A 13138-nucleotide genomic window follows, 5' to 3' on the forward strand; every position below is an offset into this window, starting at 1 on the left:
CCAGTAAACATAAGTTAACCGCTAGGACCCACACAAATCGACAGAAGAGGGCACTTTTATCCAGCTAGAACTGGGCAGCAGAGCTTGTATGAATTGACTAAATGTAAAAAATTAGAAGAAGCCCACCAGCTTATTCAATGGGTTGAGTAGTGCTAAGCTACAGTACCAAGCGAGCGCCACTGGCACTCTTTTTTGCTGATCAGTGGGTCCTTGGGGTTCCGCCCTTGAGGACCTGGTGCAATCTAATTTTACAAGGTTTATACATACAGTTTATAATCTGCTCCCGAAGCGGCAAACAGTTAATTGGTGGGGGGTCGGACTCCCACCAGTCTGATACCGATGACTTCTCACAAGGATCGTTCATAAGAGCTCCATCGCCTTTTTAATTCACTGAAACTAAATGTTATGGTCGAAAACATAACATTGGAAATCAAAACCCAACGATCAGGAATGATGCATACAATGCCTCGCGTATTTGAGATTGCACAAAAAAAAATATCTCTTTTTATTAATCTCATTTCCATTTAAATACATATGTGCTTATGAGAAAAATACAGAGTTGTACCACATGATCTATCCCTTTTACAGTCATCATCAGTAAAAGCATCAATCCCTGTCTGTAGTTTTCCCTATGGCTTTTACCCAATAATTTCATAACTAAATAAACATCCTTATAGTTAAAGGGGTTGTAAACAGAAAGATTGCTTGTGTATTGGGCCAGACTGTGTTTATAGCAGCTCTCTCCATCTATCCCAGCGGGAAGTCCCAGCAGAAGCTCAAACATTACAGTGATGATGGGAAAGGAAGCTGAGATTTGGATTGACAGTGGGGTTAGATTTCCAAAACAGAATCTTGTCCTTTTATATAGTGATATTGGATATTGTTAATTTGCTGTTGACAACCCCTTTAAAAAGTATCCCACATCTGCTCCGAGGTGCTGTGATACTGTGCATAGAGATGACAAACACACTCGCTGCCTACGACGGGCCCATGATGCATTTTCCTGACATAAAACACACTGGATAAAATAAATAATAAGCTTTATTTTTATATTTTTTTGATCAATTGGTTGTAGCTAAGAAATTATTTAGATGTAAACTGTAAATGCTCTATAAGATATGTGCTACCTATGACAGCTGCGTAAGTGACAAAAACACTTTGCAATTCAGAAAAAGATCCCCGAAAAATCCAACTTGGATGCAGAGGACCGATGGTTGCTATGGACTCTGCATCTGGTTACTAGGTAGGCCTTGAATAAAAAGGACAGGTCCAGATTGGGGATAGGTACTCTTTAAAGATCTCCTTTTACCTAGACAGAGCAGTCTTCTCTGTCCCACTGGTTGCTATGGACTGTCTGCATCTGGTTACTAGGTGGGATCCTGTTACTTCGACATGGGACTGATTTAAAACCATTGTTATGGACAGTTTGTGTCTGGTTACTAGGCAGGCCTTAGGAACATCCTATTACTTAGAGACTGCACAGAAATCATTAATTTAGATCAGTCCCCTGTGTCCATCTGGCTAGTTTAGAGGCCTTAAAGGTCTCCTGCCGCTTAGACAGAGCAGAGTGATCTAAAAACCAATGGTTGCTATGGACTCTCTGCATCTGGTTACTATGGAGGCCTTAAAGATATCCTGCTACTTAGTCACTGCAGACTGACCTACCAGATTGGTTGCTAAGGAGTCTCTGCATTTGGTTACTAGGTAGTCCTTGATGAGCTCATATTACTAAGACACATAGGTTGCTATGTACTCTACATCTGGCAACTAGGTAGGCATTAAACTACTTGTTGCTTAGACACGGCGGACATTTTACACCAATGGTCGCTATGGACCTTCCGCATGTGGTTACTAAGTAAACTTTAAAAAACCCCTGTGATGGAGACACAGGGGACTTATCTAAACCAATTGATTCTGTGGCCTTTGCATCTGGTTACTAGGTATGTCCTAAAGAGCACACAACAGAGGCAGCCATTTTGTGATCTGAAAAAAAAAATTGACATTACTGAGGCACTCTATGGCAAATATTCACTAGGCTTGACTACTATTAACACAACACTGGCTACTGATGAGAGGCTGCACCTCCATGGTGACTTTTGGTCTAGCTCATAAAATGGCCGTCCCCGCTCTGCGTGGCGAGATGTCCATTTTCAATATTAAAAACGTGAGAATCTGAAGCCTTCATCTCCATCAGCTCAAGATTTCGTTGTTGTTTTTTTTTTTTTTTTTTGCGTTAATTACGATAATCTATTGCCAAAAAAGAAAATCCAATTGTGCTTTAATGATCCGACGATCCGGACAAACCACATGAATGCATCAGACAGAACCAGCAAACCAAAACCTTTCACAATTTTAGAATTTTGCACCCATCGTCCAATTCTTTTTTTCAATGCTTTTATAAAAATGGAAGGTTACGCACATTTATTTTTTGTATATTTTTGATTTTTTTTTTTTTTAAGAAACGTGGAAGAGTACATTTAATATTTTCTGTGGAGTTAAAATTTGTGCAAACTATCGCACATCGACTAAAGTGTCCCGAAAGTCTTTTTTTTTTTTTCATAGACTGAAATTGTACAGCACATCCTACGATTTTTTGTTTTTAAATCTGAACTTAAAAAAACAACTTTTTTGATATCTATTTTTTTTTATATACAATTCTAAAATGTACAATTCATGACTGTGGTTTATAATGAGTTAAAACCAATATTATTATTATTTGTATAAAAATACAGCTTTTTTTTTCTCCCTTTTTTAGATATATTTCTATTTTTTTTTTATTGTCCTTTATCGATATGGTATAATAGAGCTGATAGATTTCCGGTAGAATTTATGGAAGGTCAATGCATGCGATGCTACTCACTATCCTCATAAAAACAGTAAGTGGTCCCATTAATGTCATGAAGACCGATGCTCGTATGATGGGGAACTCACTGTTCCTTGCATGTTACAGAAGGAACAGCGTCACCTGGATTAATCCATTCTGGAACCGGATGGCCTGAATGGACTTGTGGCGAGCCAGCCACCGAGGTAAGATGGCAGTGCTTATATTGGATATGATCAAGGGCGATATTGAACGTTGCTCCAGAGAGGCCCTTTTGAGTGTATATATTTTAGAAGTCAATGAAATGCATGTGCTAATATCCCACTGCCATAAGATCCATCCATATTTGACCAACTATAAGATAAAACATCAGATCACTCCTTCACGGCATCAGTCAGACATCGGTCAGTGCCATCACTACACTCTAACTTTGATTTTCTGGCTTTTTTGGGCTCAATCCAAGAATTGTGTATAACAGTCCCACCCGGAACTGGGTCAACTTGCAACACTGAAACAACCCTCTTCTTCATCTTATTCTTCAAGACGTTGCGGAACTTCTGCCTGGTAAAAGCATACAAGAGAGGATGAAAAATGGTTGTGCCATAGGCCATGGTGATGAAACAGATTCGTAACTTCACCAGTAGGTCACTGGGCCCCACACAGAGTATCAGAAGGTTCACAATAGAAATTGGAGCCCAACAGAGTAAAAAGGTTGTGATGATGATAAGAGACATTCTGAAAACACGCTTTTGGCGTTCCCTGCGGTCCCGGTGACGTTTTACTGCCCGTCTCAAGGCAATGATGACAGATACCGATGCCTGGACCCTCATGGGTGGGTTCTGTATCACCGCTGGAGGGGCCAGTCTTTTGGTTTCCCCAATGGTGCTTTGATCCGATGATTTCCTCTTCTTTCTCTTTTTGGTTTTTCGACGTTGGCTTCTCTTAAAATGGTTTCCGATCCTAATGTTGAGGGCCTGTAGGATTTTGGAGTAGGTAACTAGCATAACAGCCACCGCTGCAAAAAAGATGGGAATCTGAATGACCAAGTGATAGTACATGCCCAACTCGGTGTGGTACTCGTTGATGCTGACGCAGAGCAAAGTCCGATTCTGCCATGTCGCCATGTGGTCTGGGTCACCAAAAAATTCCACTTCGAAGAAAGGGATGAAGAAAACCATGAGCGACACAAACCAGACACAAGAAAGGAGCAGCACCATTCGACTTGGAGTAAGGACCCGGTTTGCTGGTCTCACTGAGATGTCATACCTGTCCAAACTTATCACCAAGACATTGATGGCTGTAGCGATGCTACTAAAAGTGACACATGCCTCATGGAAGCAACATACCAGAGCAATGTTCTGCTCCAGTGGGATCAGGATAATGACTATCGTCAGCGGTACACAGATCACACAGATAATGATATCCAGGACATGGAGGTTCATGGTCACCATGTTGCTGACAGAATCCACCAGGTTTGACTGCATACAGTAGAGGACAAGTACTGTCAAGTTGCTGCTAAAACCCAACACAATCTCCAGCATGAGGAAGCTGGTAAGGGAAACCTGGAAGCCCAGTGGGTAAGGAAAGTACCAGCCGGCATCTGAGCTGGATCCATCGTTAGTTTCCAAAATGGCGTCGTACATATCTGTCTCCTTGGCTGACACCATTCTGTTCTCTGCATAGTCTTAGAAATGGGGAATTTCTTTTGTGCTTCTCCCTGCGGAGCAAACAAAAACAAGAGCATGTTAAGTCACTAGAACACTAATTCTCACAAATTTCTACTAAATGGTATCGCTGAATCTGAACATGCAGCGGCCATTTTGTGTTCTGGAGCCTATTAGTTATATTGAACTTATGGATACCAGTAAAGCACGAGACAGCCATTTCTTGTTCTGGACCACAGTCTTTGGTAACAGAACTGATATCATCAAAACTATGCATATCAGATACCCATGAGACAGTCACTTTAGGCTCGAGGCTGACAACTATGTGGTGATGATGCTTATTACCTCCTTGGAAGCTATGGATATCAGTGAATTATGAGGCAGCCATTTTGTGTACTAGACCCCTTTGATTGGTGATCAAGTCTATTAGTGCCATAGTTTATTGAGACTACTGAACAGAGAGGTGACCATTTGAAAAACAGAAACAAAAGACACCATGAATCTGACAAAATACTTCCGAAATTCCTTTGGTTTGCAATCCTTTAATCCGATAAATCTGATAATCTGGCACTTATCAAAAAGGAAATCCACTAATAAATGAAATCCCAAAATACTGTCAGCTCCATTTCAGTTGCTTCTGATCTAGTCATTAGCTCGTCCTATAAAACCTGGCCAGACCCTCTCTGCCCCGCTGGTGAAAGCTCTGCTTCCTTGCTCTTGGGAGACGCTGTGCTGAATAGGAGTTTGTTGCTGCTATTGGAGATTCGTCTTCCTGTGCTGTGTGCTGAAGCTAAGTAGTTGAAGTTAGGAGTTGTGGTGTTTGTAGTTTACTGTTTTATGTGTGTGGTTTATTTCCTGTTCCCTTTTCCCAATTAGTTTATTCCTCCCTGTCCCTACCCTCTTCCCTATTGTTGGTTAGTTCTTTTGTATGATAGAGGTTTTCTGTTTTGTCTTTGTGTCTGGTTTACCTTTCTTTTCTGTCCCATTCCTCATGGCGTTTTGGAGGGGACAGATTAGGGTTTTTACAGGAGCATAGTAAGTTCAGAGACTCGGGCCTCTCTACCTTTAAGAGTACCCCCAGGACAGGGATAGTTTGGGTTCCAGGGACAGTTGAGGCTCCTCTTCCTTACTGAAGACCATCACAGTATGACAAATACAGAATTATGTTCTTTGTGTGACAGTCCAATTATCCAGAATGTTTAATGCCTGATTAAGGACATTTTTATGTATTTTTCATGTCTTAACTAGACAGTGTCTCTGGCAACCTATTCGCTGACTCTTCAGTGGTCGCGAGGGGGGTGATCACAAGTAATGCGCATAAACAATTCACGGAGGGTCCGGAGCCGCGTGCGCACACACTGGATATCTTCATTAACGGGCCACTTTGGATTCAGGACACGACTTCAGAACTTTGCATCAATATGAGATGAATAGTCAGTAATCCCGGCTCTGACACAGACTGAATCATCCCACTCTGCCAGTGACTGGCGTGATATAACCCGCTGTGCGCATTAATGATGGCGCACAGGGGGCAAGAGGCCGGCCATGGTCTGGGGACATCGAGCTAAAGACCCACATCCTCAAAGGGACCCTACATTCATACAGCCCAAAACAATAAAACGCCTAATACAACGCCATTGCTAATGCTACCAAAGCATAATCATTGTAGAATGAAGCTTTCTAACGCACATTCTGCTGCACTTATTTAATGTAAAACTCTACTTGCTGTCAGTGAAGGAAAGCATTCTTGATGATAAGACAAAGATGGACAATCCCAATAAAACCACATATGTAAGTGTTAACGACTCCATGAAATCTTCAGTTCTGCTAAGCAGCCATCTTATGTCAGCTGTCCCTGCAGTCGCTCTCTAGGGCTTCCAGGACTACATTATTATCCTTCTCCAGATCCAGGGTTAGGTGACATCTATCAAAAGTGGGAATTAATTTAAATGAGATTGATTTTCTTTACGGACCTTCGTGCTGTCTGGGGAATTCCTGCTAAATCTGCTTCAATTCACATAATACACCTATTTATCAAAGTGCACAGCGAGGACACCCTAATATCTATCCATCTGTCCATGTCATATTAATCCATCTACTTAGCTATCTATAAGAAAGTAATTGTAATCCTCTGCAGCTCTATCCTCTGCTTTGTGGGCAACAATCACAGCAATGCGGATCCGTGGTAGTGGCTATGTCAGCAGTAGGACAAGTGAGAATATGGCACAAGGTTAATGCCTAACAGAATGTCTGCAAATAAACACAGCAATCTGCTGGTCAAAGATGAGAGAGATAGTGAAAGCACAGAGAATAGCATTAGCAGGAACTCAAGAGTGAAGTTCATGTTCCCTCGGAGAAGAGATTGGGGGAGACACCAGGTCAGGTGATAGCTGTGGCGCATGTAGTAATTATAAATGGCCCAGGAGGGAATTGAAGAAGAGTTGGCCCCCCAAGCTGTAGCAGGACGGACGTGCGGTACAGAGAGCTGTCTTCCAGCCGCCATTACGAGAAAGCAGCTCTGAATAAAGGAGACGAGAGAGCAGATCAGAGTAAAGACCCAATAGACAGAAGATCAGGGAGAGCTGAGCCGAGCGAGCTGACCCATGGCAGAGAGTGAGACGACTGGGGCCATGCTTTAGGTTACAAAGGCGGCCAGTGTGAAGAGTGGACTGAATAACTCACTAATCTGGAAATAGTGGCCTAGCGGCTAGTATTGTTCACACGTGACATTTTGTGTGGTCTAGAGAGTGACGACTGTGACGGGCCCAGTAGTAACAGTGACTCCCTTTAGGTTCGGGTATTAGGACTAAGACATCACTGACTATAAGCTATTTAATGGTAATAATAGTACGATAGAGTGTAAATAGCATTGTGTCAATATCATCTGAATTACTGTATTCTTCTCTTGAGAGTCCTCAGTGGTTGATACCTTTTAATGGCTAACTGAAAAGATGGTAACAAATTGCAAGCTTTCGAGACTACACAGGTCTCTTCATCAGGCAAAGACTAAAAGAAATTCTGGAGAATCACATATTTATGCACAACACATCACAGAAAAAGAAAAAAAACATGGATAAGACAGGTGACATGAAGCAGAATTACCATGAGTGATAAACAGTTATGTCCATAAATATTGGGCCAGCTCTTAGATAAGGAATGTTTTATTGTCCTCTGATTGGGGTCTGGTTCTGTTGTGATGACCCCACATGGTCTGAGGGGCAAATTCCTTAGTTGATTTTTTTTCTTCTTTTCTTTCTATGCCATGTTGTGCATAAATATGTGATTCTCCAGAATTTCTTTTAGTCTATGCCTGATGAAGAGACCTGTGTAGTCTCGAAAGCTTCCATTTTGTTACCATCTTTTCAGTTAGCCATTAAAAGGTATCAACCACTGAGGACTCTGAATTCTAAATATTTTTCTATCCACTGGCTAACACGGTACCAAGATATATCTTTCCTGTATTCTTCTTGTAATATAACTTGTTTCATTTTCTGTTAACAGGTATATGTCAAGAAAGACTGGATAACTTCATCGGGCTGGGTGAAGAAATGAGGTTCCACATGGGAGAGGATACAGGAGCAGGAAGAGCCAGAGGTACTTAATGCATGATCCAATTCCTCCCTGTGAAAAATATAGGGGGTTTTTAATAGCAGCTTACAATCCTCATTCAGCATGTGTAGCTGTAACAGGACACCTGGCTAAGCAGGTGGTCCAGTCTAACCAGGTAGTATCCAGGCTCATACAGGATGACCACCTCTTTTGCCCACACTGTGTGACTTCATTCAAACGTCCTCTAGTCGGGTAGGATTTCATAAGGAGATTTAAGGAGAATATGGAGTTATCATATGATCTAACCACACATTGGTTACATTTTCGAGATCTATGGACTGGTCCGATCGAATCCAGGGTCTCGATCCATTCTATAACCCCATGGTGGAAAGTTACGCATAACGGCCAGTCGAAGCCAGGTAGAGAAGCAGTGTTTGGTCTCCAAGCGTAATGAGGACCCAGTGACCTTCTTTTGGGAAGTTATGATCTTTCATAGGTTTTGGGAAATTTTACTTCAAACCCCCAGGGGAAGTGGATAAGGACCATCCTGGGGACAGAAAAGGGTGTGACCAACCAAGGAGATAAAGGCTTGTGTAAGGCCATGTGCGCTCTCTCTGTTTTGCTTACTGTTCACTCCTAAAGGGGGGCCATGTCATGTAATATGCTGGGAAGTACAGGAACCAGATGGCTGCCTATGCCCCAAACAGCCCGGCACATATGGTTGAACATCAAACCAGTAATTGACATGATTCATCTGCTTATATATTTTGTACTTTACCTTTATTTGCATATCTGACCATTGTATATGGATAACCATTGTGTGTATATAGTGTTTTGGCTAGTGTGCCCTTAAGGCGATTAAACATATAGTTTAACCTTGGGTTTCATCCACAGTTCTGTGTTCACGGTTTTAATTTCACATGCTACCGGGACTGGTTTCTGGCCCTCTCAACCTGTCAGGGTTGGAAGCGCTTGTGGTACCACGTCCGTGACTGTGTGGGCCACCTTTTCTCGCTCAGCGTACCGTGTGGACAGGGGCTGTCTGTGTAAAACTGCACCAAGCTGATCTTCCGTGTCCCCAGGGGGTGCGGAACGTCATATTGGTACAAGTGAGACCATATTGCCTGATCCCTCTGATGTAATAGTGACAAAAGACAGGGCTGTGAAGATGCGGGTTCATCGCATGTGGCGGCATTCTGCGTGATCTCTCCGATGTAATCCTTCACATCCCCTTTCACTTTGCGCAGTCTCACCGGTCGCGCGTCCCGATGACAAGCCCTGTGTGCACTATTTTTCTCCATTCCTTTTTTTACTATAAACATATATGCTTCATTTTGTACTATTTTTGTAGGGTTTGTTCGGTGTTCATGAACTAATATCCACGTGCTAGACCTTCCGTATCCAGCAGATGGCAGTATGCGTCAGGCTCCAGTGAAGCGTGCCCTCCATTTCCAGTTCCTAAATTATCTCTAGTGTAAGAAGTCTTCGTTCCTGCAGCCTCGGAAAACACGGCAGAATTGGTCCCTAATATGTTCTGCAGTGGTCCAAAGAAATAATCGCCCCCCATGCAATGGACTGGTCAAGTGCATTATAAATAGGGCACTAGTCTGGGGTTTTCCACCATAAATCCTGAGCTCTGGTCTTTTGCATCAAGGCAATTTAGCAATTTACCCCCTCGGGTCTGTCCATATCTAATGCGGGGAAATCCAGCAGGTCTGGATCAGGCAGTCCCGATAATGAGATGAAGGAGAGGAACATCTGTGGAAATCATTCAGCTCATGCCTGAGGTGACTGGAAGTGACAGATGGAGTGGCCTTTACTTCAGAAAAAGAACATGAAGTGGGACATCCTGGATAAGAGCAGCGACTGCATCCGATCCCTATTACCCCCATCCCAGGACAAGGCGTTCATCACATGTGGATGCGGAGACATCGATGTGCACCTGTTATTCTTTATATATCATTATTGTATTTTATATCCACACTATATGGAGAAAAATATTGGACCTCTTGTCCTGTCATTAAATGCCAGTTCCTCTTTTGGTCCCATTGCCCCCGGTATATAAAGTCCGGCCCCACTTCCCCCAATGTATAACACCTGTGAGTGATATTATTGAGAAATGGAAGGAAGTGCTGCAACTCAGCCACAAAGTGGAGACCCCATAACGTTACAGAGAGGGGGGGCCGAGAGCTGAGGAGCAGAGGGCAGAAAAGTCACCACAGCTGTGCTGACCCCATAACTGCAGAGTCCAGACCTCCTAAGGCCTCTTTCACATTTCCGTCGGTACGGGCCCGTCGCAATGCATTGGGCTGACGTACCGACGGACGTTGTGAATTCTTTGCAAGACGTGAGGTTTTTCGACGCATCCGCTGCCAATTCTGCAGTCCGGGGAGGATAGGCATGCGCGGTCGAAAATGGCGGACGCGACGCACAAAAAAAGATACACTGAACTTTTTTTAGTGACGACGGTCCGCCAAAACACGACGGATCCATCGCACGACGTGTGACAATCCGTCGCTAATACAAGTTTATGGGCAAAAAACGCATCCTGTGAGCACATTTGCAGGATCCGTTTTTTGCCCTAAACGACGGATTGCGGCGGATTGCATATGATGGAAGTGTGAAAGAGGCCTAATCAGCATAAACACTGCACCCCCGCCGAGAGCTTCATGGCCGAGCAGCTGCATGCAGCCGTTCATCACCAAGCACAATGTCGAGCGTCGGATGAAGTGGTGTAAAGCTGCAACCACGGTGATATAGAAGAACGAACCAGGATTGTGACCCCGGCCTTCCCCCAACATCAGGGTCTGACCTCACAAATGGTCTTCTGGATGTAGGGGCAAAAACTCCCCCAGACTCCTCCAAAATTTTGTAAAAATCCTTCACAGAAAAGCAGAAGCTGTTATATCCACAGAGGAGAAACTCGATATTAAAGGGAACCTGTCACCCCGAAATTCGCGGGTGAGGTAAGCCCACCGGCATCAGGGGCTTATCTACAGTATTCTGTAATGCATTCTGTAATGCTGTAGATAAGCCCCCGATGTTACCTGAAAGAGGAGAAAAAGGCGTTAGATTATACTCACCCAGGGGCGGTCCCGCTGCTGGTCAGGTCGGATGGGCGTCTCCGGTCCGCTGCGGCGCCTCCCATCTTCATTACAAGACGTCCTCTTCTGATCTTCAGCCACGGCTCCGGCGCAGGTGTACTTTGCTCTGCCCTGTTGAGGGCAGACAAAGTACTGCAGTGCGCAGGCGCCGGGCCTCTGACCTTCCCGGCGCCTGCGCACTGCAGTACTATCCTCTGCCCTCAACAGGGCAGACAAAGTACGCCTGCGCCGGAGCCGTGGCTGAAGATCAGAAGAGGACGTCTTGTAATGAAAATGGGAGGCGCGGCAGCGGACCGGAGACGCCCGTTTGACCTGACCAGCAGCGGGACCGCCCCTGGGTGAGTATAATATAACGTCTTTTTCTCCTCTTTCAGGTAACATCGGGGGCTTATCTACAGCATTACAGAATGCATTACAGAATGCTACAGATAAGCCCCTGATGCCGGTGGGCTTACCTCACCCGCGATTTTCGGGGTGACAGGTTCCCTTTAATGTCTATGTAGGATGGGAATGGGGAAGTCAGAAAATATCTTGTAGGGGACACAATACTGCAGTAGAAAGGACAACACCTGTACAATCTCTCCTTTTGCACTGTCCACATTGGAGATCACAATCTAAATTCCCTATCAGTATGTCTTTGCAATGTGGAAGGAAACCGGAGTACACGGAGGAAACCCACGCAAACACGGAGAGAACACTCCTTGCAGGTGTTGTCCTTGGTTGGATTTGAACCTAGGACTCCAGCGCTGCAAAGCTGCTGTGCTAACCACTGAGCCACTGTGCTGCCCTACTGTATAGTACAGTGCTGACCACTGAGCCACTGTCCTGCCCTATGTATAGTACAGTGGTGACCACTGAGCCACCGTCCTGCCCTATGTATAGTACAGTGGTGACCACTGAGTCACCATTCTGCCTTATGTATAGTACAGTGCTGACCACTGAGCCACCGTCCTGCCCTATGTATAGTACAGTGGTGACCACTGAGTCACCATTCTGCCTTATGTATAGTACAGTGCTGACCACTGAGCCACCGTCCTGCCCTATGTATAGTACAGTGCTGACCACTGAGCCACCATGCTGCCTTATGTATAGTACAGTGGTGACCACTGAGCCACCGTTCTGCCTTATGTATAGTACAGTGCTGACCACTGAGCCACCGTTCTGCCTTATGTATAGTACAGTGGTGACCACTGAGTCACCGTTCTGCCTTATGTATAGTACAGTGCTGACCACTGAGCCACCGTGCTGCCCTATGTATAGTACAGTGGTGACCACTGAGCCACCGTGCTGCCTTATGTATAGTACAGTGCTGACCACTGAGTCACCGTTCTGCCTTATGTATAGTACAGTGCTGACCACTGAGCCACCGTTCTGCCTTATGTATAGTACAGTGGTGACCACTGAGTCACCGTTCTGCCTTATGTATAGTACAGTGCTGACCACTGAGCCACCGTGCTGCCCTATGTATAGTACAGTGGTGACCACTGAGCCACCGTGCTGCCTTATGTATAGTACAGTGGTGACCACTGAGCCACCGTGCTGCCTTATGTATAGTACAGTGGTGACCACTGAGCCACCGTGCTGCCCTATGTATAGTACAGTGGTGACCACTGAGCCACCATGCTGCCTCCTATATATGGCTGTGTAGTATTTGGTCAGGTCTCAGAAGTAGGATGAGGACCCCCGCCAACCATAGATCAGCTCTGGGTGTTTATGGCCCTGGTATACTTAGGCTATGTGCACACGTTCAGCTTTTTTCGCGATAAAAACACATTAAAAACGCATACATTATGCATCCTATCATTTAGAATGCATTCTGCAATTTTTGTGCACATGCGTTTTTTTCCGTGAAAAAAACGCATCGCGGTAAAAAAAAAGCAGCATGTTCATTAATTTTGCGGGTTTTTCGCGTTTTTTCTGATATTTTATGCATTGGGAAAAAACGCATAAAAAACGCATGCGGATTTCTGGCAGAAATGTCCAGTTTTTGTCAGGAAATT

The 13138-nt window shown here is 44.4% G+C and overlaps 1 protein-coding gene and 1 long non-coding RNA gene across 4 annotated transcripts in view; one reads left to right on the top strand and one right to left on the bottom strand.

Annotated features, from left to right (window-relative positions):
* Positions 1 to 474: 474 nt before the first annotated feature.
* LOC138647407 (G-protein coupled receptor 22-like) overlaps positions 475 to 13138 on the bottom strand; it is a 165473-nt gene continuing 152809 nt past the window's right edge. Inside the window, exon 3 of the mRNA XM_069736389.1 lies at positions 475 to 4538. Within this exon, the coding sequence (XP_069592490.1) occupies positions 3196 to 4488 (1293 nt within the window). The 5' untranslated portion in view covers positions 4489 to 4538 and the 3' untranslated portion in view covers positions 475 to 3195. The remainder of the gene's footprint in view (positions 4539 to 13138) is intronic.
* LOC138647408 (uncharacterized) overlaps positions 2948 to 13138 on the top strand; it is a 92068-nt gene continuing 81877 nt past the window's right edge. For 2 of the 3 annotated variants that reach the window (XR_011314963.1, XR_011314962.1), the window contains exons 1-2: positions 2948 to 3027; positions 7987 to 8079. This is a non-coding gene — a long non-coding RNA (uncharacterized lncRNA). Of the gene's footprint in view, positions 3028 to 7986; positions 8080 to 9385; positions 10452 to 13138 lie in introns of those variants that run through there. The other variant, XR_011314964.1, reaches the window with a different exon arrangement.

Source organism: Ranitomeya imitator, chromosome 8 (genome assembly GCF_032444005.1).
Source record: "Ranitomeya imitator isolate aRanImi1 chromosome 8, aRanImi1.pri, whole genome shotgun sequence".
Lineage (NCBI taxonomy): Eukaryota > Metazoa > Chordata > Amphibia > Anura > Dendrobatidae > Ranitomeya > Ranitomeya imitator.